Raw genomic sequence first — 25,309 nt, 5'->3', positions numbered from 1 at the left:
AAAGAACCCAAAACCGGTGGAAGAAAGCCCGGCCCAACTAGTGAAATACGGAAACTATCCACGCCTAATCACGACTCGATAACGATTAAATTGGACTATCCAAATCCGCCCGACACCCACGTCCCTCTTCCACATCTTCTTCTTGCAACAACAAAAGATCTTTGTCTATCGCCCTCTATCTCGCGACTTCTACCTTTGTTCCTTATTTTTTTTCTTCCGCCACTATTGCTTTAGATTTTTTGGTCTCTCCTTCGTCAATAATCATAAGCCAATATCCATAACTTATTTCGTCGCCTCTTCCTCTTAAACCAAAATTTGCTTCATCTTCATCTTCTTCTTCGTTGCTGCTTTCAATTTTTCAATGTTACAATCTATCATCATATCCTTCAAGGTAATAATCATCATCTTTTCTTTTCATTTCATTAATTCTTCTATTTAATCATAATTATTAAACAATATTGATCCTAATTTTGTTTAACTAGATGGTAAGCAAAAAAAAAAAAAAAAGCCAAAGTTGATGGAAGCAAAGGCAAAAGAAAGAAAATATTGAAAGCTGAATCATCAATAATCAGAGCAAAAGTAAACAAATCTAAAGAGAAAAAAAAAGTAGACTATCAATAGAACTTTAACATAAATACATACTTGTGCATTATGTCAACTATTTATCTTAGGAACTTTAGCAAAAATTTTAACATCAATCCATCTATTCTTTATATATTTGAATTAAGATAGACGGAAATAGAGCTCTATTTCTGTCTATCTTCTATCACTTTCTATTTGAGATAGACAAAGATAGATATAGATAAAATACTATCTTTGTAATGATAAATATTTAACACTAATATTTGTTTCTATAGTTTCTATATGGTTTGTATTCTAATTTGTTTAATTGAGTGGATCTATTCATAACTTTGAATTGAGATAGACGGAGATGAGATAAACAGTGACACAACACTATCCCTAATAGACAAAGATAGACGTCTATATTTGTCTATCTACAAAGATAGGCGTCTATATCTATCTATCTACAAAGATAGGCGTCTATATCTGTCTATCTGAGGTAGACAGAGATAGAGCACTATCTTTATCTATATCGACTCCTTTTAATCTAATCTTGTACTAATTTGGAATTTTTGACTAACTGGCTTTCAAAATAGCTTCGCAATGTTGTATGAAAAGCTTGTTGGAATTGTGGAGAAAAAGTTCAATAACTTGGTTTATGAATTGGTTCAAGAACAATTAAAAGAAGAATAATTGTTCTTCACTCGACAACGCAATGTGAGACATAACAAGACAATAGAAGAAGGAGAAGAAGAGGTACCCGTGTGATCGATCCAATCGACAAAGAAGAATAAAATCTTTGAGTTATGTGGTGACAATGAAATGATCAATTGAATTGAAATCAGAGAAAAAAATGAATTGAAATCGACGATGAATGGAATTGAATAAAATTATTTTAGAATTGAATGAAAATGAAGCTCGGAAGAAGAAGAAGAACGAAAATCGTCGTAGGAAATCGAGGGTAGTTTTGGGATTTTTTTAAAAAATATCCGTTGATACGATTTTTTTGCATAATATGTAAATACTTTAGGGGCGTTTGGGGCAACGAGTTAGTTATTATAGTCCTATGTTATTATAGTTGGGTTATAATAGTTTGTGTTTGCGTTGTAAATTATTTTAGTTTGGATTATAATAGTACGTGTTTGAGGTACAAATTATTTTAGTTTAAAAAAAGAAATAGTAAACTAGAATAAAAAATTGATGAATGTAAGATAATAAAAACTTTAACAAATAGTAAATACGGTAGTAAATGAGGAGTTTTGAAATAGTGTTAAATGGAGAATACAAAGCCAACAAGAGCGTAGCTCAACTAGCATAGTGTTCATATTATCGATCTCAAAGTTTGAAGTTCGTTTCCCTCACCCCACACTTTAATTACAATATCTTTCAAAAAAAAAAATGGAGAATACATAATAGTATTTAATGTAGAAATATAGTTATTATAATCTTAAGATAATTTTTGCCCCGAACACCCATTTTATATATGTATATATATATATATTTTTTCTATTTTTGACCATTTCCCTCCAAAAGAAAAAAACTGATAATTGTTGTTTCTGCGCATGCGAGCATTTGTTTGTTGTTTCTGTTTTTTTTTTTTTTTTCGATCCCTTACATGGCTCTTGTTCCTCCTCAGAATGCTCCTTCATTTTCTGCTTAATTTAAGGTGAAAATCCCAGCCATTCGATCAGGAACAGGTCTGTTGGATCAACAACAATGGTGCAATCCTTCATCAGTTCCAAGGGAAAAACTAGGATCAACAACAAAAACTTCATCACAGAGAAGAGGAGGGGAAAAAATAAGGGTAGAAAACTTGTTTTCTTCATCTTCTCGCAGAAAAGCAGAAAAGGGATTTTTATGGTGATTGGGAATCCCGCGAGGAAGAAGAAGAAGAAACGCAATGGCGAGGACTAGAGATCGTGAGCCATCGCGATCGTTAGCAAATGCTACATGCACAATTCGGCTGACTGAAATTTTCGGGAAGGCGACCAGGTCTATTTTGGGCTTCTTTCTCATGGTGGGTCTTTGCAATGGCGTTCATTACCTTCTGAGGCCATTTTCTCAACCTCGCATTACCTCTGATACGATCGTAAGTGTCTCTTCTTCTATTCTCTGCTAAATTCACATCCATTATTGAGATTTAGGGTCTCGTATTTAGTAGAATAATCTGATTCCTGAGATTTTGGGTCTGCGTTTGGTAGAATAATCTGATTCCCGAGAATCTGAGATTACGAGTCTGGTTTTAGGTAGAATTATGTAATTCCCAGATCTTGGGTGTTTCAAAAATTCACATTTCCTGCTAGCCCGGACACTCACGGAAAAAAAAAGTAAGAAGAAGAAGAAGATCAAGTTCCCTGGTAGAAATAGAGCAGTGAGATGGGATGGTGAAAAGGGTAGAAAATCTGCCATTACTACTATTGCTACTGTTCTTATTATCATTATTACTAGGCTAAATGTATCAGATGTTCGTTAAATCTCTTCTGAAAATTATCAATTTGGTCCCTCTATTTTTTTCTTTTTTATTTTTTTTATATTGAAATTTGTTAAAAAAGAAACTCGTGTCTCGTTAAATGATTGGTTTATTAACATAGTTTGCCATTGGGCAAACATATGGACTTGCCCTGTTGAGAAATTGGATTTTGTTAACGGGTGAGTCGAATTTCGAAGATAATAACAATAGTGTAATGATCAATCATTTTTAACAAAGGGCCTAACTGAGATTTTTTTAAATCAAATCAAATAAAACAAAAGTTTAAGGTCAAATTGAGAATAACTAAAAAGATGAGGGACCATTATATATATGTTGCCTTATGATTATGATTATTTATTTTTGGTCAAAATTGCTCCACTGTTTTGGGTCCTTGAGAGTCTCAACTTTATTTCTGGATGGTTATTAGTGTATTCACGAGTGACTTCTTCTTTTCAAGTCACTCTCATAATAACTCAAGTCATAGCTGTATTTATACCGAGCGTCCCCCCCCCCCCCCCCCCCCCCGCCCAATTAAATGGTTTGCAAACCGCTTGCTTTCTTGGTCTTAATTTAAATGCTTATGATTTCCAATGTTCTTTGAACACGCAGGTAGGTTTGGTTATTGGAAACTTCATAAGGAAGCAACTTGATATATCAACGATTAAGACACTGCGTTATATCGTCGACTTTGGTATGATATGCTATATGTTTGTGCTAGGATTGGAGGTGGATCCATATGTACTCTTCAAAGCACCTACACGTGATGCTAAGGTAGCTTATGCTGGAATGATTTCGACACTCATCTTAGCCTGTTCCATAATCCCATTTATTAGCTTTGCAAAGTCAAAAGAGATCAGTTTCATAATCTCCCTCTCAACTGTCCTCTCTAGCACAGCTTCTCCTGTGCTAACCCGTTTGATTACCAGTCTTAAAATAGGCAAGTCAGATATAGGCCGGCTCGTCATTGGTGCCGGAATGCATTCTGATTTTATATCCACTCTCATGATTTGTATTGGTTATCTCTTTTGCAAATGCCAAGAGACACGCATTTCCCTTATAAAAGGTTTTCAATTAGGTATTCTATTATTGATCCAAGCAGTACTGACAGCGAAGGTTTCACCGGTATTCATGAACTGGGTAAATAATGAAAACCCCGAGGGTAAACCTATGAAAGGTCCTCACCTGGTTCTTGCAGTTGCTTTCATGGCCTTCCTTTGCTGCTGCCCTACTGCATTTGGTTACAATCCGATTCTCAGTGCATTCTTAGCTGGAACGTTTTTACCTCGAGAAGGTAGAGTATCAAGATGGGCAATTGGAAAAATTAACTACCTGCTCACTACCATTTTCTTTCCCATCTTCTTCGTTTGGATGGGGGTTGAATCCAAGTTGAGTGACTTTGAACCTGGACAAATAATGACATGGGTCAGGTTAATTCTGCTTTTTGCTATTGCAACCGTAGGAAAAGTTGTTGGTACTGTCATTGCTGGGGCAATTTTGGGGTTTCATTGGCCCGAATCAGTAGCACTTGGACTGCTGTTAACCATGAAGGGCCATTTTCATATATACTTGGCTATTGCTGCAAAAACAGTAAGTACACTTTCTGCTAATGCACTTTTATCTTGATAAATACTATACTAAAATCGAACTATATCACCTTATAAATGATGAACAAATGCAGGCTGGAAAGATAACTACATCTACGAGCTTGGTGATGGTAATTGTAATATTCTTTACAGTCGTGCATGCTCCAAAAGTTGTAGCGCATATAATTCAAAGGGCAAGGAAACGCACGCCTACACATCGAATGGCTCTCCAATTGCTTGATCCATCAAGTGAGCTTAAGATCTTGTTATGTGTACATGGACCTCAGAACAGTGCAGCAGCCATTAACATCATGGAGATTTCTCGGGGGACAGCTAACCCTGGGGTTGTTGTATATGTCACAGACATGATTGAACTTACAGATGAAATAGCATCCACATTAGTTCAGGGTGAAGGAGTGGACACTGTGACTGTAACCCACACAGGAGTGACACAAATGAGAGACCAAGTTACTTCTGCAGTTCAGAGCTATGTAGATGAAAATGGAGAAGGGATTACCCTTAGAAGAATGTTGGCTCTCTCAACATTCAATTCTATGGCTCAGGACATTTGCATTTTGGCAGAGGAATTGATGGGAGCTCTTATCATATTGCCATTCCACAAGAGCCAGCGTGGAGATGGGTCGTTGAGTGAGGGCCAATCAGCTTTCCGCTATGTGAACCGCAAGGTAATGATTTTAAAGGACTGGCAATTCTGCAATAGCTAGAAACTTAGAACTGGTTCATTTCACGTACAGTAGTATGAAGATAGTATAACATATATAACTACAGTCTCAAGGATATTGGTTGATTATAGGATGTGTAGTGCTGAGAAAGTAAAGATTATTGTTGTCTTAAAAGTTTTGAGAATTTGGTATTCCATTAATCCATACAGACATTGTCATCAGTACTTCATTCTAAATGCATCAGTGGCTGACAAATTTCATTCAAATAGGTTCTCAGGCATGCCCCCTGCTCCGTGGGAATCCTAGTGGATCGAGGTCTTGGATCAGTAGAGAAAGTTTCAAGGTCGTATGTATCTCAAAATGTGGCAGTCATCTTCATTGGTGGTAAAGATGACCGAGAAGCATTAGCCTACGCCGGTCGAGTAGCAAGGCATCCTGGAGTTAAACTTTCTGTGATTAGATTCTTGGTGGATGCTGATGCAGAAAATGCTGCAAGAAGAGCTGGGACTTACAGGATAAGTGTTGCCGAGCAGGAAGAGGAAATGAGACAAGACGACGAATGCTTTGCCTACTTTTACGAACGGCATGTGGCTGGTGGGCATGTTGCTTATGTCGAAAAACACCTGGCCAGTTCCTCGGAGACTTATTCTACTTTGAAATCACTGGAAGGGCAATACGCCCTCATAATTGTAGGTCGAGGTGGGAAGGTCAACTCGGTGTTAACTTTTGGGATGAATGACTGGCAACAATGTCCAGAACTGGGTCCCATAGGGGATATTCTTTCCGGGTCTGAATTCTCTGTTAGAACCTCGGTTTTGATCATCCATCAGCACAATCTAAAAGGAGAACTAGATGGACTTGATGATGACTTTTCAATTATGTAGATGTCAAGAAACGATGAGATTAGTTGTGATAGGCATTTAGAAGCTAATTGTAGAATTGGAATACAGTGATTTGTAGAACTTTAGTTGCTGGAAATGATAGAGAAAGTGTAGAAATTAACCGGTATATACAGTTCTGACCATTTGACTTATTCTGTAAAACAGTGATTTCTAACCAGTTGAAAACCAAAGCGAATTCTCATTTTAATCGACTACTAACAATTTGTTGAACATCTCATCCGCAAGTTATTTATTTATTTATCTTTTTCTCTACAATATGTTGGAGAGTTGAATCTCTTTATGGTACAAATTGTATTCCAGTTAAACCATGCTCATTTTAGTATCTAATCTTATATGTTCCTTTTACGTTTTATTCTTTTGAGTCAAATAATCTCTTCATCGAAGTTAATAAACTTTTATGAAGAATGGAAAATAGCCCATAGCAAATTTCCAAAATTCTTTCTTGATTATTGTTGTTTAGCTTACTGTCTAGTAGACTAAAAAATTATATAAAACTTACTCGAATTTGAGTTGAACGTTGGTAGAGTTTATTTCAAAGAACACTTTAAGTGCTTAAAAAAATATTTTTAGGCACCAAAAAAAAGTATTTTTAAAGACTTAAAATGTCAAAACATCTTAATTTAAGGGATGTGTTTGGTGCGTGATAAAAGTAGAGAGTTGAGTTGAGTTGGTAATTATTATCTGGATAGTTAAATTATCTGAGGAGTTAAATTGTTATGTTTCTTTGCAGAGTTAAGTTGAGATCTGATGCAATTTTTTGTGAACGATATTAGTTCTATTTTTTTTTGTTTCATTCTTTTATTTTTTTAGTTTTATGATTTGTTATTGTTGATTAATTTTCAAATATACACGTATTTTCTCAAATCATTTATGACATAAATTGGACAATCTCAATTTTTTTCTCAATTTATAGAACATAATAAATTATTTTTCATATATTCTTTTCGAAAATGGTAATAATTCTAATTCTCTTCAAACCATGGGAGAAGAGAGAAGATGATGGAAGAAACTGAACAACAGACTCGGAAGAAGAGAGAAGAAAAAAATGGTGTAAAAAAACACCAGAAGATTCCTGGGAGATTCCGCCTTGGATGAAAGTAACTGAGAAATTGTTACCAATGACAACCACTATGGAGAAACTTTGGAAAGTGAAAATCAAATTTGGGGAAAAATCCAAATGGTGGAGATGAAGGAAGAGAGAAGGAAATGAAAATATAAACATGTGGTTTTAATAACCCACAGTTTTTCTTTATGGATTTAACAAATATGGATAATAAATACCCACCCAACCTAACAATTTATATCCATTTATCAAACACCCCTCAATGATATTTCTCTAAATTCTCTCTGCCATTTGCATTTCTTTAAATTCTCTCTGCCATTTGCACACTGACCTCCTCTTTATGCCAGGGAGTAATTTTATTTTTCTTCCAGGTTTCTATAATTATGTCATACTTTATTTAGCTGTGAAAAAATCTAAGCTAAGATCGTGAATGGCTGTTCCTTTTCGGAACAGGGAAATGCAGGGAAAATTTTCCTACACTACAATCAATGGTCCATTATGTCAACATGTCAACATGCTTTTTAAAATAAGGTTGAAACCACTGATATTAAAATTAACGTAGGATCCACCAATATTTAAAATAAGATTGAAATCACCCAATATTTATGAACATAAATTCAAAAAAAGTGTTAGACACATTGAATTGATAGTCCGTAGAAGTTGAGAGCTCAAGCGAAGGGAACATAGTACCCGCAGTACTAGAAAATTTCCTTGGCATCTATGGCAATTAGCAAATGGCGGTTGCCTTTCTCTACCGTTTCTTCTGTCTTTCATGCATTATCAACAACTTGAGCTATTTGCATGGCGTTGAATGAAAGCCCCTTATCTTGTGCTCTCTTCCATTAGGTGCAATCATGGTGGTGAAGATAGCTTCTATATCATCAATTTGCAGTGCTTTTTTGGGCTTCGTTTCTCTTCCATTCTGTGTTGTCTCTTGGTGGTGAAGATTCCTCTAATTTAATTTTCATGTTGGAAGAATTTGCAGAGATTGGAAGAAAAACGTTTATGTCCTACTAAGGACCCGTTTAGATTGACTTAAAAAAAACGTTTTTCAAAAAACTCATTTTAATTTAAACATTTTTTATCAAAACAGTTTAAAATACACTCCAAATATTATTTTAAATGGTTGTCAAGAATTTCAAAATGTATTTCAAACACACCCTAACAATAAAGGTATTTTTCAAAATTTTTGAAACGACAATAGTATCAATGAAAATTAGAGGTATAATTGAAACGAAGTTCAATTTTATTTCAAATCAAATACTACCTAAAATGCCTTTTTCTCTCTCTATTTTAAATGAAAATTTGAACATTTAAAAGAAAAAAAGAATACAATCAACTCCCACCAAAACCAACGGGAGCCAAACTAAAAAGTGGCCGTAAATTTTATTATTGGCATTCCATTTCCAACTCGAGATTATTGATCATTTCGAACTTTCCCTTGGTTTTCTTGGAAAGCAAACTAATAGTTCCTCGAGAACCTTGAAATCTCACCCTGCATCAAGCAATTCACGAATGTAAACAACAATAATAATGTTATTATCTTCTCTTTTTATTTTTTTTTCCTTTTAGATATTTACACTTGTAACTTTTTATCCCTTAAACTTTGCAGACAAGTTCTTTTTTCCTTTAACTATTAAATTATTATGCTGCAGTTAACAAAAGCTTCAAATAATTTGAAATGGACTTGTATTATAAACTACATGTATCCCATCCATGTTTTTTAGTACAATAATTGCAAGATATGGGGATTGAACCTCCGACCTCTAGGGATGGAGCATGTGCCAATACCACAAAAGTCGAGCTCACTTTAGTCCCATGTCGCATCGGAGTTGAATTTAAAATAAGTGATCCAAGTTCTATACAGTATATTAAATGTAATATGAACGTTTAACAAGACCACACAAATATTCATGTGAAGATCAAGGATTGCATACCCATATGATTCCCTTCCTTGGATATTCAAATTCAGATATCCCACTTAATGTACCAAAACAAATAAAAATAAATCAATCATTTACAAATACAAGAACAAAAACAAAAGAAAATAGGCATAAACCTAAAATAATCAGAGGACTGGATTCCCCCATTATGAATAAGAACAAATCATACTCATACCACCCAAATTGCAGAAAGAAATAGTCAAGGGGGAGGGAAAGCATTACCTCAAGCTCATATTTCAAAACGTCAAGCTCCTTGTCCAAATCATTGATAGCCTGATTATATGCCTGCATCGGTGAAGACTGGCTAGCCGTTTGTATCTGCAGAAAAATTACATCGAAATAATAAAAAAGTAATGATAAAAGAACACCATCAGAACTTAATGGCCAACTGTAATTTAATCAATAACAGAGCACAGTAAAGCTATTTAGAATCGTATTACTTAAAACCAATCAATATCTGCCGAATCTTTGCTATCTTCAAGAAATTTCTAATCGTGGTTTTCTCCTCAGGAATTCAAAATCTTTCTGGGGGGTAAACGAAAATGTTACTAGAATTGGATAAGGAGCTTAAGCATTCAACTAACGTTTCACTTCCTCGAAGGAAAATTGATTTTATGAACTCCAGTTGAAGAGCCGAATGAAGAATAGAGGAGAGACAATTACCTAATTCATCTAATGACTAAAAAAGTTATACAAACAAAGGTTGAGATTGTAAATATTTCATCATAAAAAGTACTTAAAATGTATAATTCGAAATTTCCTGTGAAAAGTTTCTGCTTTGCCCTGCCAGTCGAGGAAATTCTCATTCGATCAGTCATTCTCAAATAACCGATAACTAACCATAAGAATTAAGAAAAAATCAACGCTAATTACGTAATAAAATTCGATCAGTCATTCTCCTCAAGATTATAATCTTCCATTACCAAAAACCAACATTGCTTTGGAAAGATGCTAATAATGCTATTCGTTTAACCATTCATGCAATAGAGCAAAGATTATACGATGAAAAGATAATCGAAGTACTAACCCGAACAAGTATTCTGTACTTGAGAGGATGAGGAAGCTGGTAGCCAGCAAACAACACATTATCGTCTCTGTGAAGTTGCCTGATTATTCAGGCCATATATGTTAATAAACAAGAACGAAGAAATGAATTAAAATTGCCAGAAACTATCTCCGATTAACAGAAAACCCTTACATCCGGAGGATATGTCCGATAGTATGATCCTCTCTCTCTAATATAAAGGTCGCCGCATTCATGATCTTCGTGTCTCTCTCGTATGAAACCCTACAATGTTCAACAAAATCGACGACCGTCCAGAAAAGAAAATCACAACAGAGACGGTGGCAGTGTATATGGAAAGAAAGCAAAATATCCGTCGTGAAAATGAAAGAGATAACGAAAAAGCTAGGGTTTCAAAAATCAACTTCTTGGCGCCCTCGGGGACGACGAAGCGCTCGTAGCGATCAGGGACATTCATCGTATTTTCTTCTTCTTCTTCTACTTTTCCTCTGAAACTGAACTCTCTCTGAAAATAGCTTTATGAAGATGGCGACGTGGTTATTTATATACGAGCAACACTTGGCCCTTTTTGGCGGCCCAGCCACGTGTCATCGAGTTTTTTTTTTTTTAAATAATTAAATTACCGATTTAGTCCAATTTTGGACTTGTGTTTTCGTCCAAAAATTTCAAAATTATAAATTTAGCCACTTTATTGATTTTGAATTTGTTAAAAACCTACCAACATACGATTAAAATTTTAAGGATCTAATTAAACTTGTTATTTAAAAATTCTTTAATTTATATATGGTTTTTCTTTTTCGTTTATTTAGTTCAATGGTATACGAGGTAGGATTTGATCGATAATATATGCTAATTATTGAATTGTATCTTACTCATGTTGAATTGTATCGAATGGGAAGGAGAATCTCCGGTTAGATGGAAAATGAGAGAGGGATTGAGGATAATTTTTTTCTTGTTGGCTAAACGGAGACGAAGACGGGGATTATATTCCCCATCCGCATCTACGTCCCGATTTCCTATGCCGCCCCAATGTATGTATTATATAATTATATTTATGTAATAACAATTACTTATTATTATTATTATTTTATCGATATACTTTTTACAAAATTTGTGTCATAAAATGTTAGTTATTTTCTAATTTTCATTTAAACATTTTCGTATTTCAATACATTTCTAAATTGTTTTAACATTTAAGACTTTCGATCTTAAGCCATAAATGTTGTAATATTTAAATGGAAAGTTAGACTATGATATTGTAATATTTAAATTTTAACTTTTATAAATTATAGGATTAAATTATATTTTTACATATAATAGTATTATTTTTATAATGAATTTTTATACTATTTTCTTTGAATGAAAAATCTATTGGAAATAAATCATTTAATATATATAATTTTATTTGATTGAGAATAAACAAAATTGTTAAAAATGAATATATTAAAAAAAAAAAGGAAAAAAATTCTCGCAAGAAATCCGATCCCCGCGAATTTCCTGCGGGAAACCCTTGTCCCGATTCTCGCAAAAAATTTGGTGGGAACTGGGAATGAAATGGAGGGCGAGGATAGGGACGAGAAAGTCTTCCCCATCCTGCTCTGTGGATATCTCTACTCATATTAGCTTTTAAAATTTTCTTTTTAATTTGTCTTTTCTTAAACAAAAAGAAACGATATATATGTATATCCCATATGTTTGTATTCTATTCTTTTTGTTTCTTTACAATTTCTTTTACAATATGAACATTTATTTTTAAGACATTAGATGAAACTTGGTAGGATTTGAATAGTTGGCGATGGTGTTACATAGGATAGGAAGGAGTTGAATGTGAGGGGATGTCATCGGGAGTCTCCATGTCAGGTCCAAATTAGTAGGGGTTGACATTGTGTAATGGTTGCATGACACTTGATGCCATGTCTTTTATATTTTTCAGTGTTTGAATTAGATTTTAGATGTAGGTAGTTTATTTTCATTAATTAATAAGTATTGATGTCGTACTAAACAATATAAGTAGATATGTTGTCTTATTTTATGGTTAGGTTGCACTAAATCAGATTTTAGTGTGTAATGTACCTATGATCTTACTTAGTTGGCCCGTGAAATGTAAATGTACCTATACTCAGTGTTAAGTTGCATTGAACAATACTGCGTATAAGCACAAATAACAATGAAAACTAGGTGATTCTCAGTTTCATCAATTTGTGACCTATCTTAACTCTCAAGGATCTACTAATCTCATATAGTTTGTTTACGACTCATTTAGACATAAATTTAACTTCATTATAACAACATGCACTATAACTAACTTATTAACTGCCAGTTTTTTTCTTCAGTGTTAATTTTATCTTACTTAAATCGGGTCATTGAGTATTTAGATTTTATAACAATTATGTCAATAATAAGCCGTTTAAGGCAACATTACTTGAATTACATACTATTTCAATAGCTAAACTACAGATATTTTTGTGAATATTGTTTTACTTAGAAAAATGCTGTCCATAACAAGTGTTTTGGTATATTTCTCGCCCAAAATTACTAGGTCTCATACATATATCACTATCCGATCCTTCCATTTTGGGAATAATAAATATTGATAATTGCTTCAAATAAAAAAATTGATAAACATTAAATACAATATTCACAATATCGAGGATTAAATAGATGAATTTACATCAACACCTACCTACTTATTAACACACATTATTTGGTATCATATTTTGTTTCCCAAAATGCAAAAGAAAATCAAAAGGTAGCCATCAAAATTACTATAGCCTACTAGAAATTTAAAAACACAACACTTAATACATAAAAATCCAATCTCTTTATTTTATCATTCCTAATCTAGATAATAAACTAAAAAGAAAAAAAAAAAATCTAAAACAGCCCATATTATACATAGGAAATATATTTCACATAAATAAATTAAAATTCAAACTCTCAAACGTAGGTTTTATGATAAAACAATATTTAAAAACAAATATATGATGGAATACTCTACCTATTTTACATTAAAATTTGAAAAAGAAAAAATAAATTCATTAATTTTTTTTAAAACAATACTACTAATATCAAATTATTGTAAAGTTATTATGTTGCATTTGATCTAATTTCATATAAAAATACAGATCTTCAATTTATATTCTATAAAGTCAATGGTCATTTATATGAGATATCTAAAATTTTATAATTTTTTTAACGACTAAATGTTATAAAAACATTAAAAAATATATTTGATTGAAATTTTGTTCAAACTATTGGTGAAAAGCTAAAGATTGATGTTGCCATGTATGAGTGAGATTGTGAGAAGGTGAAGAGGTAAGGCAAGTAGGGTGACTTCTGAAAATTTGACTTGAAGCGAGGGGTATTTTCGTCAAACCAAGAATAAATTGACGGCATTTAGACAAAATAAAAATACGGTCTTTGTTTCAAACAGAGCGAAAAAAATTTTACTTCGCTCAAAATCTCTGCCCCGCCCCGCCCTTCGTCTTCGATTCTCAAAACTCTCTCCTCATCGGTCCTAATATTTATAAAAATTTCAAATTTTTTTTTCGATTTATATATATTTTATATAATTTTGGATGAGATTAAAATTTTAGAGGGAGAGAGAGAGAAGAAAGAGATCCCTAACGCACAATCAAAAATTCAAAATCTCTAAATCTCTCGCAAATATGGCATTTCACGTAGCTTGTCCAATTACATGGTATACACACTTCCCCTCTTTTGCTCTCTCTTTTTTATTTTTCTTCTCATTCTTCTAATCCCATTTTACTTCTCTTTTACTTTCGCTTTCTTTTGGGTGTTCTCTCTTTCGTTGCCGTTTCTCTTTCTTTTCTCTCAACTACCCATCTCGTTTTGGGGTCTTTCCGCTTTGAAACTTCACACGGGGTTCTTTGTTTTTTGTTGTTTAGTCGAAGGATTTGCTTCTGTTCGCTAGGATTTGCTCCAGGTTTGCAGAATGGGAGAGCTAAGAATGAGTTTCTTGATGGGGTGCTTAAGGTGGAGGAGTTTCTCAAGGATCCTTGGGGAATTAGGGTTAGAGATGGAAAGGGAACGACAGTTCAGGTGTGGGTTCCGAAGGTTGCGCCGCCGCCTCCACCAGTGCAGCCTGTTGGGGTTGTTGGTGAGGCGTTGGGTGGAGCTGATGGGGTCGATGAGATGGCGGCGGCTATGTCGGCTCAGACAAAGCGTATTGCTCTTCAACGTAAGGCTGCTGCTGCTATGATTGCTGCTGAGGACTATGCCAGGCGGTTTGAGTCTGGGAATTTAGTGGTGAGGGTTTTAGTTTTGATTGTTTTATTTATGATGTTGGAGATTTGGCTTTGTATTGTTGGTTAGTTGAGTATGTTTTTGTTGTAAAATATTGTTGAGTAGAATTTGTGTATGGGGATTTGTTTTTCTATTGTTGTGATGCTGAATTTAGCTTGATTTTTGCTGATTAGCCAGTACGTATGGTAAGTCATTTACCCCTTTTCCCTAGAAAAAGATGTAGCAGATCGTGCATTTTAGATTACCACGAGTACTATTTGGAATTTATAGGGGGCAGATCTTTAATAACTTTTATAGTCATTTTGAATACTTGGACATGCTCTGGATGGATGAGGTTTTCTTTCCTTCTTTTGGTCGGTAGTTACTAACCGCAGATTTGCATTTGGCTTTTAGCTAGTGAGAAATACAAAAAACTTAACTCGGGATTATGCAGCTGCTGATAGCAATTATATAGTCATTTGGTTTTTACTAGAAAAGTAAATGACCTATACTGTCAGGGCTGCCTCGTGCCAAAATTCCCTCTGGTTCTTTTTCAGTATGGAATGCCATTTATAAGATATTTTTGAAGTTCCCTGTCAGCTGCAGGGGCAATCCAATGTGAATGTAATGTGCAGAATATGTTTTAATAGTGGGTTTTCCCCCTTGAACAGCGTACAGTTATAATAGTGGGTTTTCCCCCTTGAACAGGATGCCTCCGGTAATGTTGTAGGGGAAGAGCAGGGGCAATCCAATGTGAATGTAATGTGCAGAATATGTTTTTTTGGTGAAAACGAATCTAGCGAGAGAGCAAGGAAGATGCTTTCATGCAAAACTTGTGGGAAAAAATACCATCGCAGCTGCTTGAAATCCTGGGCTCAACACAGGGGTAAGGCTACTTGGTCACAAGATTTTTTTGAGACGAGAATTATTTTGAACACTTGCTATGTGCTTGTTCGCAGATCTATTTCACTGGAGTTCTTGGACTTGCCCTTCCTGCAGAGCATGCGAGGTAATAAGCAATATGCAGCATTCCTCTATATTATCTCTTCATCAACGTCACTAATTATTAGTTACTTCCATTTCAAAGGCAACACATTTTCATTTAATAGCCTGATGGTCTGTAACCACCAAACTTGATGTTTTCCATTATCAATAAACTCCAATCATGGGCATTATGATGGGGTTTATACAGAATAGAGGGAGTGATACTTCAAGCTTTTACATTTCTGTCTTGGGTGAATCAGAAATCACTGATCTTACTACTTCTCTTAATTTAAGTTTGAATTCAATAATTCATATGAACAGGATTATATGCAGGTTTAATAAATATAGATAATGGTACACTAAATGATATAGTGAACGTTGTATCATACAACAAATGACTGGTGAACTTGAGAGTAATTCTTCTAGTTGCATATTGGCATGCTACTATCCAAGTCTTATACCCTTGGTACTGAGCTTAATATTGACATGAATTGTTTTTCATCATTTAAAAACTTGGTATTTTGCTAGAATCTTCTATCTGAGATGTAATATTGGTCCTTAGTTGATGAAATAGGAGCACGTTGCCATGTGATTTAAATAAGTTTTTCTTTACAATGTGTACTCAGGTATGCAGAAGAACTGGCGATCCTAATAAATTTATGTTCTGCAAAAGATGTGATGGTGCATATCATTGCTACTGTCAGCATCCTCCTCACAAGGTAGGAACATTTTCCCGTTATTGAGGTTTTTATCCCATTCTAGTAACCTTCTTATGGCTGATCCATGTGGTTGAATATTGTAGAATGTAAGTTCTGGACCCTATTTGTGTCCGAAGCATACAAGGTGTCACAGCTGTGGGTCTAATGTTCCAGGAAATGGTCAAAGTGTGAGGTATGCATTTTCTTCTCTTGGATGGTCTTGCTGATAATTTCTATTTTGATTGGAGCTTTTAACTATCACTTGTGTTAGTTTCCCAATTCTTATCATTAAAAAGACCCTACTTTGTCACATTCACCTCATTTTCTATTGTTCTTACTTTTGATTGGTATGGTAGATTCAATGCTTTAATCTATAAGTCACCATCTGGAATGTGTGAAGTCACGCATTAGCTGAAGATGGTCTAGTGGTAATGTAAAATGAAGTCCCTTTTAGCTTCAGTCTCTATTCACTTCCTTCACTTTCACCTCTCTGTATTCACTAGGTCTATTATGGTGACAACTGTCTAGGTTTGAAATATTTGCTAGTCAAGCTACCCACGGCTTGTTAATATCCTAGAGAACTAACCTCAATGGTTTTTAACCCTTAATTTCTTCTAGACCCATGAGCTTTTATAATTATGCCAAATGTTCAGGACATGCAGTTTCAGAGTTGCACTTACATTATAGCGTATGAATACTATCCTTCTATATTCTGCATCGTGGCAATGCCTATAGTGATTATTATATTGAATTAAAAACTCAATTTTATGTGGTGTAAGTGAACTCCAATCTGTTTTTCTATATATGCAGTTTGCAAACTCAAGTTCCCCCTCAAGGAGGATCTCTTAAGTTTTTTGGCTTGCTTGTTGCAATTGACAATTATACTTTTTGTGCAGTTTATCAATTAGATAATTTCTGCTAATGATGCATTTTTGTCAGCTTGTCATGATTATTTACAGAGAACAATTAATTATTACTATTCTTCAAATTTATTTGCACCATGCAATGCCATGAGTTTATTTCCATGGGCACGGGGAATGAAAACCATTTCTTTTGAATTTCCATGAGTTGAACTGTTGAAGACAAGAAAACACCTTATGCTTGCTGTTGAAATGCAGGTGGTTTCTGGGATATACATTTTGTGATGCATGTGGTAGATTATTTGTAAAGGGGAACTATTGCCCTGTGTGTTTGAAGGTAACAACATTTTTATAAACGCTATATTTTGGGATTTTAAGTTGCTTGTGGTCATATAAAGTATGGAAAATCCAGTTTCTGTGGTGGGGGTAATTAAAATGGTGAGTTCACTTGTGTGTTCTTTTAGGTTTATAGAGATTCAGAATCTACTCCGATGGTTTGCTGTGACATTTGCCAGCGTTGGGTACACTGCCATTGTGATAGTATCAGGTTTTACTCTTAATTATCTTTTGTTTGGTACACGTCCTTGTTTGCCACCAGTGTTTTAAAAAGCCCTTAGAGCGCAGGTCTGGCTCCTCACCTTGGCAAAATAAGGCGCGCGCCTTTTATGGAGTGCCTAAATGCAAAATTTATTTTTGTTTGAGGTCTTTTTTCCCCTTCATATTTCCACTTCAACCATGCTTTCTCTTTTTAACGTAATATTTTTATCAATAGTGCGCCTCACGAAAAAAGGGCCGGTGCCTTTTTGTGCACCTTGCGCCGAGGCGCCAGAGGTCCATCGTGCCTTAGTGTGCCTTGGGCATTTAAAAACACTGTTTGCTACTAATGATCTGACAGCAGTTTCCTGATTCTTTGGATTAAATGATCTATATTTGGACATTTTATTTTCAAAATTTCTTCTCGCCTGACTCCTGAATGTGTGGGAAACAATATGGAGCCAATCCTATCTGATATCTTAGTTCCACGTCTGACATCAGTGTTTCGTTCAACTAATAATCAGTCCAAATTTGATAAACGTGAATGATGGATAAGCCTAATTATTTATACTGGTGGTTGCTATTGTTAAATTAGGGATTGTACGTAAGGTTCATACAACTATTGCTTTCCTTTGGCTACATTGTAATAACCTTATCGTTCGGATGGTGTCATTGTGAAGGTAGTCTAGAATTGTTCTCTCGATATGATTTGATTTCTCTTTAGCTGTAACTGATCAGTAACACGATCTGTCTTTTCCTTGTGAAATCATTACAGCACAGTATTGAATTAAATTTATCGAGTTCCCGATTCCATGTGTTTTTAGTAAATACATTAATGATGAAGTTGCTGTTCTCAATTTTTAACTGTGTCAGTTGTTCTTTCCCCCCTTAATGATGCCAATCTTTTAGGTTTGAAGTAGAGGATCTACACTTGTCTTTGCACCTGCTAAGTTCAGTTTGTTTAAATTTTTACAGTGATGAAAAATACCTACAGTTTCAAATAGATGGGAATCTCCAATACAAATGCACTGCATGTCGTGGAGAATGTTATCAGGTTTTCTACACACAACCTTCTCTCCCCAGTGGAGACACTCATAGGAGGTAGATGGTTTTTATTTATTGTTTTCGAGGCCCTACAACTTTATTTTGTAGGTAAAAAATCTTGAGGATGCTGTTCAAGAGATTTGGAGAAGAAGGGATGAAGCTGACCGTGATCTAATTGTTAACTTGAGGGCTGCTGCTGGATTACCCACACAAGATGAAATATTTTCCATTTCACCTTACTCAGACGACGAAGAAAATGGTCCTGCGGTTGTTAAGAATGAGTTTGGACGTTCATTAAAACTCTCTCTGAAGGGGTTAGCTGACAAAGTGCCCAAGAAGAGTAAGGATTATGGGAAAAAATCATCGAATAAGAAGTATGCAAAAGAAAAAGGAGCTCCTTTAGCCAATCGATCTGAACTAGATCAGAGTTTCGAAGGGCGAAATGATGTTCAACAATCTGGTTTTGGTGAAGGCAATGAGAAGAATGGTGGTTTGCAACCCCAAAATAATAATGAAGGACTGGACACATATTCATCTCCCGTTGCTGGGAGTCTCAGCCACAATGAGGGGATGTGCTCTATTAATCAACCAGGGGTCTTGAAACACAAATTCGTGGATGAGGTAATGGTAAGTGATGAAGAGAAGACCTCAAAAGTTGTTCAAATCAAGGCCAGCAAGGCTCAGGGTTTGGATACTGGAGAAGATTCAGGAAAATATGCCAGTAAGTCAAAGACAGCTAAAGGAAAGAAGCTAGTAATAAATCTAGGTGCACGTAAAATTAATGTTGCTACTTCCCCAAAGTCTGATGCTTCAAGTTGCCTAAGAGAACAAGATTTGGTTGCCTCTAATGGTATGGTTTCTAGAAAGACTTGATAAGCTTGTAGTGCGGTGTGTTTACCTTGAAGAGGAAGGGTTGGGATCGGGATTGTGTTCTCTTTTTTTAGATTCTACTATCCAATATCTAATTTGTATATCTCTTTCAATGTGCAGGAGAAAAGGTGAATAACTCCAGCCAATCAGCAGGACTGAAGGCTGGGGAAACAGAGAAGAGCTTTCCTAGCTTTGGAAAAGTTAGAATTGGATCATCTGACACAAATTCTGCATTTGGCAGAGGAAATACTGCTAGTGGATCTGAAGTTGGTCCTCCAGACGGCCCTCGCGTATTTTCTCGTAAAAGAAACATGGAAGGAAGCACGCCTGCAGTTGGTTCCTTCAGTGACATTTCTACGATAAAAGAAGAGAAGGTACCTTCAGGAAAACAACTTGAAAGTCGATCCCATATACGCAATGATGGACATGGTGATAATGGACAGACACCTTTACCACAGTCTTTGCCTAGAGACTCAAAACCTTTGTTGAAGTTCAAATTTAAGAAACCTCCCCTTGAAAATCAAATTTCTTGTCACGAGGAAGAAAAAAGTCTCGTCAAAGGCCAGCGGTCAAAAAGGAAAAGACCATCGCCCTTAATGGAGAAAATATCCTTCAATGAAGTTGAAGACTTGAAACGGTCTCATCAAGATAATTTGTTGGATGAGATCATGGATGCTAATTGGATTCTCAAAAAATTGGGTAAAGATGCAATAGGGAAGAGGGTTGAAGTCCAACACCCATCAGACAAATCGTGGTAAGTTTTTTTTTTTTTTTTCCCCTCTCTCCCTAATACACTTGGAAAGCCAGAGAGTTTATACATTATACACTCGAAAACAATTGTCTAACTAAAGCCTAGTGAGATCTGTAGGCATTGGCCAATGATTACCATCTTAAATGATCAAGAAGTCATTTCTTTGCTAGGCTTATAAAGCACATTTTGGTTTGAAATAGATATTTTATTCGTGGTTATATTTTCATTCCTGTAAGACGTTCCAATGACTACAACAGTGCCAGTAGAGATGACTCTGTCTATGATTTTTGTACATGGGATCATTGTGCCCTAGGAGTTCCTAGTCTTCAATTCTTGCTTCCTTTCTCTTCCACATTCTCAAAAGGGCAATAAACAAAAGGAAGATGAATGAAAGAACTTGTTCAATATACTTAGCAGTTGAAAGTGCGGCAAGGTCCCTACATCCATTTTTAAGAACTATAAGCTAACTTCATTACTCTTGGTCAGAATTGAGATAAATCTCGTGCATCACTAATATTCTATATTGCATTTGATATGATGTTCAGGCAGAAAGGAGTTGTTTGTGACATGATCGATGGTACATCAACATTATCAGTCACCCTCGACGATGGTAGGGAAAAAACATTGGAACTTGGCAAGCAAGGAATTCGCCTCGTTCCTCTTAAGCAAAAGAGATCGAAATCATGAAGGCTGAAGCCAGATCCCCCCTAATTATACCATGTTGGGGTTCTTCTCCAGTGTATATGCAGTGTGTATGGAGATGATTCTTTCGAGGACCTGAAGGAGAAAGCAAACAGTGGCTTTCTGGTTGCTTGTGTGGAAGCTGACACTTCTAACTCGAACATTTCATGGAGGCTGAGTCTTTATCCCCTTTGCAGAATTGGGTAGGCAGTCTCCTCGAATCAGTTTCCTGGTAGTGTTTTTAAGCTTTCATTTTGCTAAAATTATAAAGTTTTACTTTTAGGATATCATTGTGATAGAATAGGGAATGGTGGACAGTCGACCTAAATGGCCATTTGGGTTGCTATTGGATAGGACTCTTGTTCAATGAAAGTATGAGATTTTTTTATTTTTTTTCATTCTATGAGAAGGTTCCATTCTATTGTAACATCTAATTCGATTTGTCCCTAATTCCCTTGCATATACATACATACATAAATATATAATCAGTTAATTTGCAAAGCTTATAGGCTTATCTCTCAACATAGCAGGGCAACCAGGGTTGTTATTAAGAGAATGTGATAGAGCCTGATTCGCCCAACAAATTGGTGTCACGTAGTTCAATTTGAAAAATTAGGGATGATATAACATGTTGAAACCCATGGGTCTTAATTTGAGATTGAATAGGTTTATTTGTGAAATAGTTTCCATGTTCGTGTCTACTCTCATTTATCCTATTTGCTTGTTCGATGATGGGTTTACCCAAACCTTTAATGTGATGCGACTTGAAACCTTTAAGTATCTTGAGATTTTTCTTAGGAAAACTTATTCGATTTGACCGTTAATTGTGCAACTGCCTGTTTGTTGTAAACCATTGAATTTATTGTTGGATTAAAATCACTTGTTATTTATAGAATCACTATGAAACATATTTTTAATCATTTAAAATTAATTTTGATGACATAAAAATTGCATTTAAAAGTTCAACATTAAACATTAAATTATATTTGAGTGTTTAAAGACACATTTGGAGTGATTTGAACACGAGAAAAATGATTTTAATAATTTCAAAATTACTCCGAAAACCTACACTAATAGTTGAAAGAAATATTAGTAAATAAGGAGAAAAAGAGAAAGAAATGTTAGTAAATTGATAAGGAGAAAAGGAGAGAAAACCAAACGTTTTTTTGAAAATGGAGTGGAAAAAACCCACCAAAAAGAAGGTAACAAATAGTCAAGGGCTTCAATTGTAGAGAAGAAAAGATGAAGGCCAAATGAAAATCCTATCGATGTATGAGACAATTTTTCTTGATTTATGAAGATAAACTTTGATACTTTGTCTGAGATATACATTTTTCCTTTATTCGATGCAGAAGTGATAACATAGAAGGAATTGGTAACTTCTGAGCTACCAAAATTAATGGATTGGGAGATGCAAGTTTTGCAGTGTCTAAAATGCATTCCATTTTCGAGTTCATTTCTCAAGCTTTGTTGGAGTTTAGTGTTCTTAAAAAGACTCTCAATGGTCCCATCTCCCAAAAGGGCACCACATCCTTTAATATGAATTGTTTGTACAATCAACAAATACTAAAGTTACAAGATTTGGCATGCTTTATACGACTACCTACATTGTTAAAAAAGGGGGAAAAATGCAACTACATTGATTATACTGGCGGCGGCGGCAAGTCTAGTAGAAGCCAGAATCCAACACAGTCCTCTGAATCCAAGTCGTCTTGTATGGCAAGAAAATGCAAGCCTCCACAAGCCTTTTTGGCTGCTTCCCAAGCTTCGGCCTCAGCAGTTGTCACTGGAGTTTTCTTATAGGTAGCATAGACATATCGAGTTGCGATCCCGACAGATAGAATCAAACAAGCACGAGATGTATCGGCTTCGACTGAATATACTTCCATTCCATTCATCCACGCTGTGGAACATATAGAGAACAAATGGCAGATTGTTTTATAGCCGTCATGCTGCAAAGTATTGTTTGGGGAACATGTATGAAACAGCAGAGTGAAATTTCTTACATCACAAAATCTTAGGGATGGATGACATGTCTTTATAGAATTGTTTAGGTTAAATCACAAGTTCAATCCTAACTTCATCAAAGTTTATCTAATCGATCAATGTAGTAAAAGTCCATACACTTTTAATCTTGCATTGTTCAAGACTCTAAATTTTTAACTTTATGTCTAATAATAATTGATCTTGATACTTTTTAAAATTTTGTGAATTTATTAGACACAAAATTTAAAGTTTAAGATCCATAATTTATGTGTGACAAATTTGACAATATTTTAAAATGTTGAATGTGTTAGATACAAAATTAAAAACTTGGAAATTCTTGAGACACTTTTACATTATAGGATCTATTAGACAAAAGAATATGTCCTTTTTTTTCAATTTCAAATACCTATTTGACACCAACATTACAATTTAAGGATTAAACTTGTAATTTAAACAATTATATTATTCTACAATGGTAGGGGCACATAAAATCTTTGGGAAGAACAATTTAGTAGACTGGGAAGATTAAAATTAGAGAGATGAAGGAATTTATCGTGAATCATTTGTTTGTGTGTTTGAGAACACCACAAGTCTGTGGCATACCTGCCAATGGTTGAGCTCGTGAAGTTGCAACAGACAACCCTGGGATCATTGTCTTCTCATCAATTTCAATCCCCAGTAAATCCAGATCAAGACTGGAACCAAACATGAAAGTTTCCTTTAAGTTTGAGACCTCCTCTTGAACAGCTGAAAATTAATGGAAGATCAAGTAATTATAGGAGAAACTATAAGAACAACAAAGCAACATCCCTTTGTAAGGTAAAGCAGCAACTTTTCAGCCATGTTTAGAGTCAATGCCAAGCAAAGGAAGAAAAACTATTGGTATACCTGAAAAGGGCAATTGAACAAATGCCCACTTCTCTCCGAAAAGATTCTCTGGAAGTTCCATTGGAAATGGATTATCTAATGCAAGGAGGGGTTTAGATCCTTTCTGAAAACCAGGATGACGCGTATAAACGGTCTCGTAGCGCTCTTCCAGCCACAAAAGCAGGGAAAGACACTGGTGGGAACAATGGAAATTCTTCAGCACAGAAAGCGTCTAATCATAACCTAAATCCATTCAACTTCACCAAGAAACAGAATCGAAGAAAACACCTATAAATTCATAACTACCAACCCTTTTACTAGGAATGGGCTTTATGCCAAGCTCGGTACATGCTTTGGTAATGATTGTCTGCATCTGTGACCTATAATCCCATCAACATTTCAATCATATAAAGACACCATTCTTCAACAATTTGCTAAAACTACTCAATCATAGGAGATTTTATCCACAGTTTCGGACATATTTTGAAATTCAGACGCATAAACACAAGAATCAGAAGATGTACCTGAAGAAACGGATTTTCTCTGGTAATGGTACTCCCAACTCTTCAGTAATCGAGGAAATCGCGTCTCTCAAAGTAATGCTATTAATAACATTGTTAGGAAAATACTTCGTGTATTGAAGAGAGAGCGAATTATCACATGCTACAAGCTCCCACACCTTCTTCCCTCTGATATCCAAAATAGGTCTGGAGCAGAAATCCAGCTCCCACTCCGTAATGCTCTCCGGATCGGTTGCCGCATCCAAATAGGCCAACTCCAAGGTCGGGTCATCCTCATCCTCGTTCAATTCCACTTCTTCCGGCGCCGAAACCGAGCTTTCCGATACAGAATTTGATCGAAAACGACGTAGTGGTTGCTGATTGATACGTCCACTGGCTGAGAATCTGTTTACGGTTTTGATCGACTGTGAAAACGGCGACGAACTAGGTTTGGACTTGCTAAAATGAAGCCCACCTAGGGTTCTTATTCTGGTGGGGTTGAAGCTTAAGGTCGCCATGGAAGAGGAGCTCTCTCAGTAAAGATAAGCTTTGTGAGTTGAGACAGAGAGCCAGTTTTGTTAGTTATTTTTCCGCCACAAAATATCCTTTCTGGAAATTTGTGTTTTCTTGGGCTCTCTCAATTCTCAACCTTAAGAAAGCCTCAAAATGATATGAATTCTATTTTATTTGCCAATTTCTAAAACAAACCATGTAATTTATTGGACTATGATGGGTGGTTTTACTAGAAATTTCTATTAGATAAGGCATTTTACTTTTTTTTAAGCATGATAGCCCTTAAGGAGATTCGAACCATAAACTTTGTGATTGTTAACACATAGCAAAACCAACTGAGCTATGTTATCTTTAGCTATTTGAATTGCACTTAACATTATAACATATTACTTCAAACGACTTGTGAATTTGTAAATTATGTAAAATAAAAAATGTCAACCTGAGCATAGCTCAATTGATTAAGAGACTAGTAAACTATCTAAAGATCATAGGTTTGAATCTCTACTTTTATCAAGTGGAGATTCGAACCTCTGACCTCTTAGATAGA

General features: G+C 35.2%; 4 protein-coding genes across 5 annotated transcripts; 2 read left to right on the top strand and 2 right to left on the bottom strand.

Annotated features, from left to right (window-relative positions):
- Positions 1-2,097: 2,097 nt before the first annotated feature.
- On the top strand, positions 2,098-6,407 carry LOC120085091 (cation/H(+) antiporter 28). Of its 2 annotated transcripts, XM_039040945.1 has the most exons (5): positions 2,098-2,365; positions 2,442-2,650; positions 3,641-4,618; positions 4,710-5,300; positions 5,567-6,407. In XM_039040945.1, the coding sequence occupies exons 1-5, from the start codon at positions 2,278-2,280 to the stop codon at positions 6,179-6,181; spliced, it is 2,481 nt and encodes an 826-aa protein (XP_038896873.1). In that variant the 5' UTR covers positions 2,098-2,277; the 3' UTR covers positions 6,182-6,407. The 2 variants fall into 2 exon arrangements, with proteins under 2 accessions (XP_038896873.1, XP_038896872.1); XM_039040944.1 differs by having other exon boundaries at positions 2,100-2,650.
- Positions 6,408-7,802: 1,395 nt separating this feature from the next.
- LOC120086665 (DNA-directed RNA polymerases II, IV and V subunit 11-like) lies at positions 7,803-10,729 on the bottom strand. The gene is made up of 5 exons (XM_039043408.1): positions 10,634-10,729; positions 10,404-10,493; positions 10,233-10,311; positions 9,428-9,523; positions 7,803-8,757 (listed from the first exon to the last, which is right to left on the bottom strand). Exons 1-5 carry the CDS (start codon positions 10,684-10,686, stop codon positions 8,725-8,727), a joined length of 351 nt encoding a protein of 116 aa, XP_038899336.1. The 5' UTR covers positions 10,687-10,729; the 3' UTR covers positions 7,803-8,724.
- A 2,944-nt stretch (positions 10,730-13,673) lies between these two features.
- LOC120085718 lies at positions 13,674-21,330 on the top strand. The gene is made up of 12 exons (XM_039041876.1): positions 13,674-13,929; positions 14,138-14,498; positions 15,183-15,360; positions 15,434-15,483; positions 16,085-16,177; positions 16,261-16,349; positions 17,275-17,353; positions 17,481-17,563; positions 18,526-18,604; positions 18,703-19,444; positions 19,585-20,218; positions 20,761-21,330. Exons 1-12 carry the CDS (start codon positions 13,898-13,900, stop codon positions 20,900-20,902), a joined length of 2,562 nt encoding a protein of 853 aa, XP_038897804.1. The 5' UTR covers positions 13,674-13,897; the 3' UTR covers positions 20,903-21,330.
- A 984-nt stretch (positions 21,331-22,314) lies between these two features.
- On the bottom strand, positions 22,315-24,914 carry LOC120087346 (protein TAB2 homolog, chloroplastic). The gene is made up of 5 exons (XM_039044336.1): positions 24,274-24,914; positions 24,060-24,129; positions 23,771-23,942; positions 23,486-23,629; positions 22,315-22,799 (listed from the first exon to the last, which is right to left on the bottom strand). The coding sequence occupies exons 1-5, from the start codon at positions 24,765-24,767 to the stop codon at positions 22,540-22,542; spliced, it is 1,140 nt and encodes a 379-aa protein (XP_038900264.1). The 5' UTR covers positions 24,768-24,914; the 3' UTR covers positions 22,315-22,539.
- Between the last annotated feature and the right edge of the window lie 395 nt (positions 24,915-25,309).

This window comes from Benincasa hispida, chromosome 9 (assembly GCF_009727055.1).
Source record: "Benincasa hispida cultivar B227 chromosome 9, ASM972705v1, whole genome shotgun sequence".
NCBI lineage: Eukaryota > Viridiplantae > Streptophyta > Magnoliopsida > Cucurbitales > Cucurbitaceae > Benincasa > Benincasa hispida.
The sequence above is the reverse complement of the archived record's forward strand: the minus strand, read 5'-3'. Positions and strand labels throughout refer to the sequence as shown.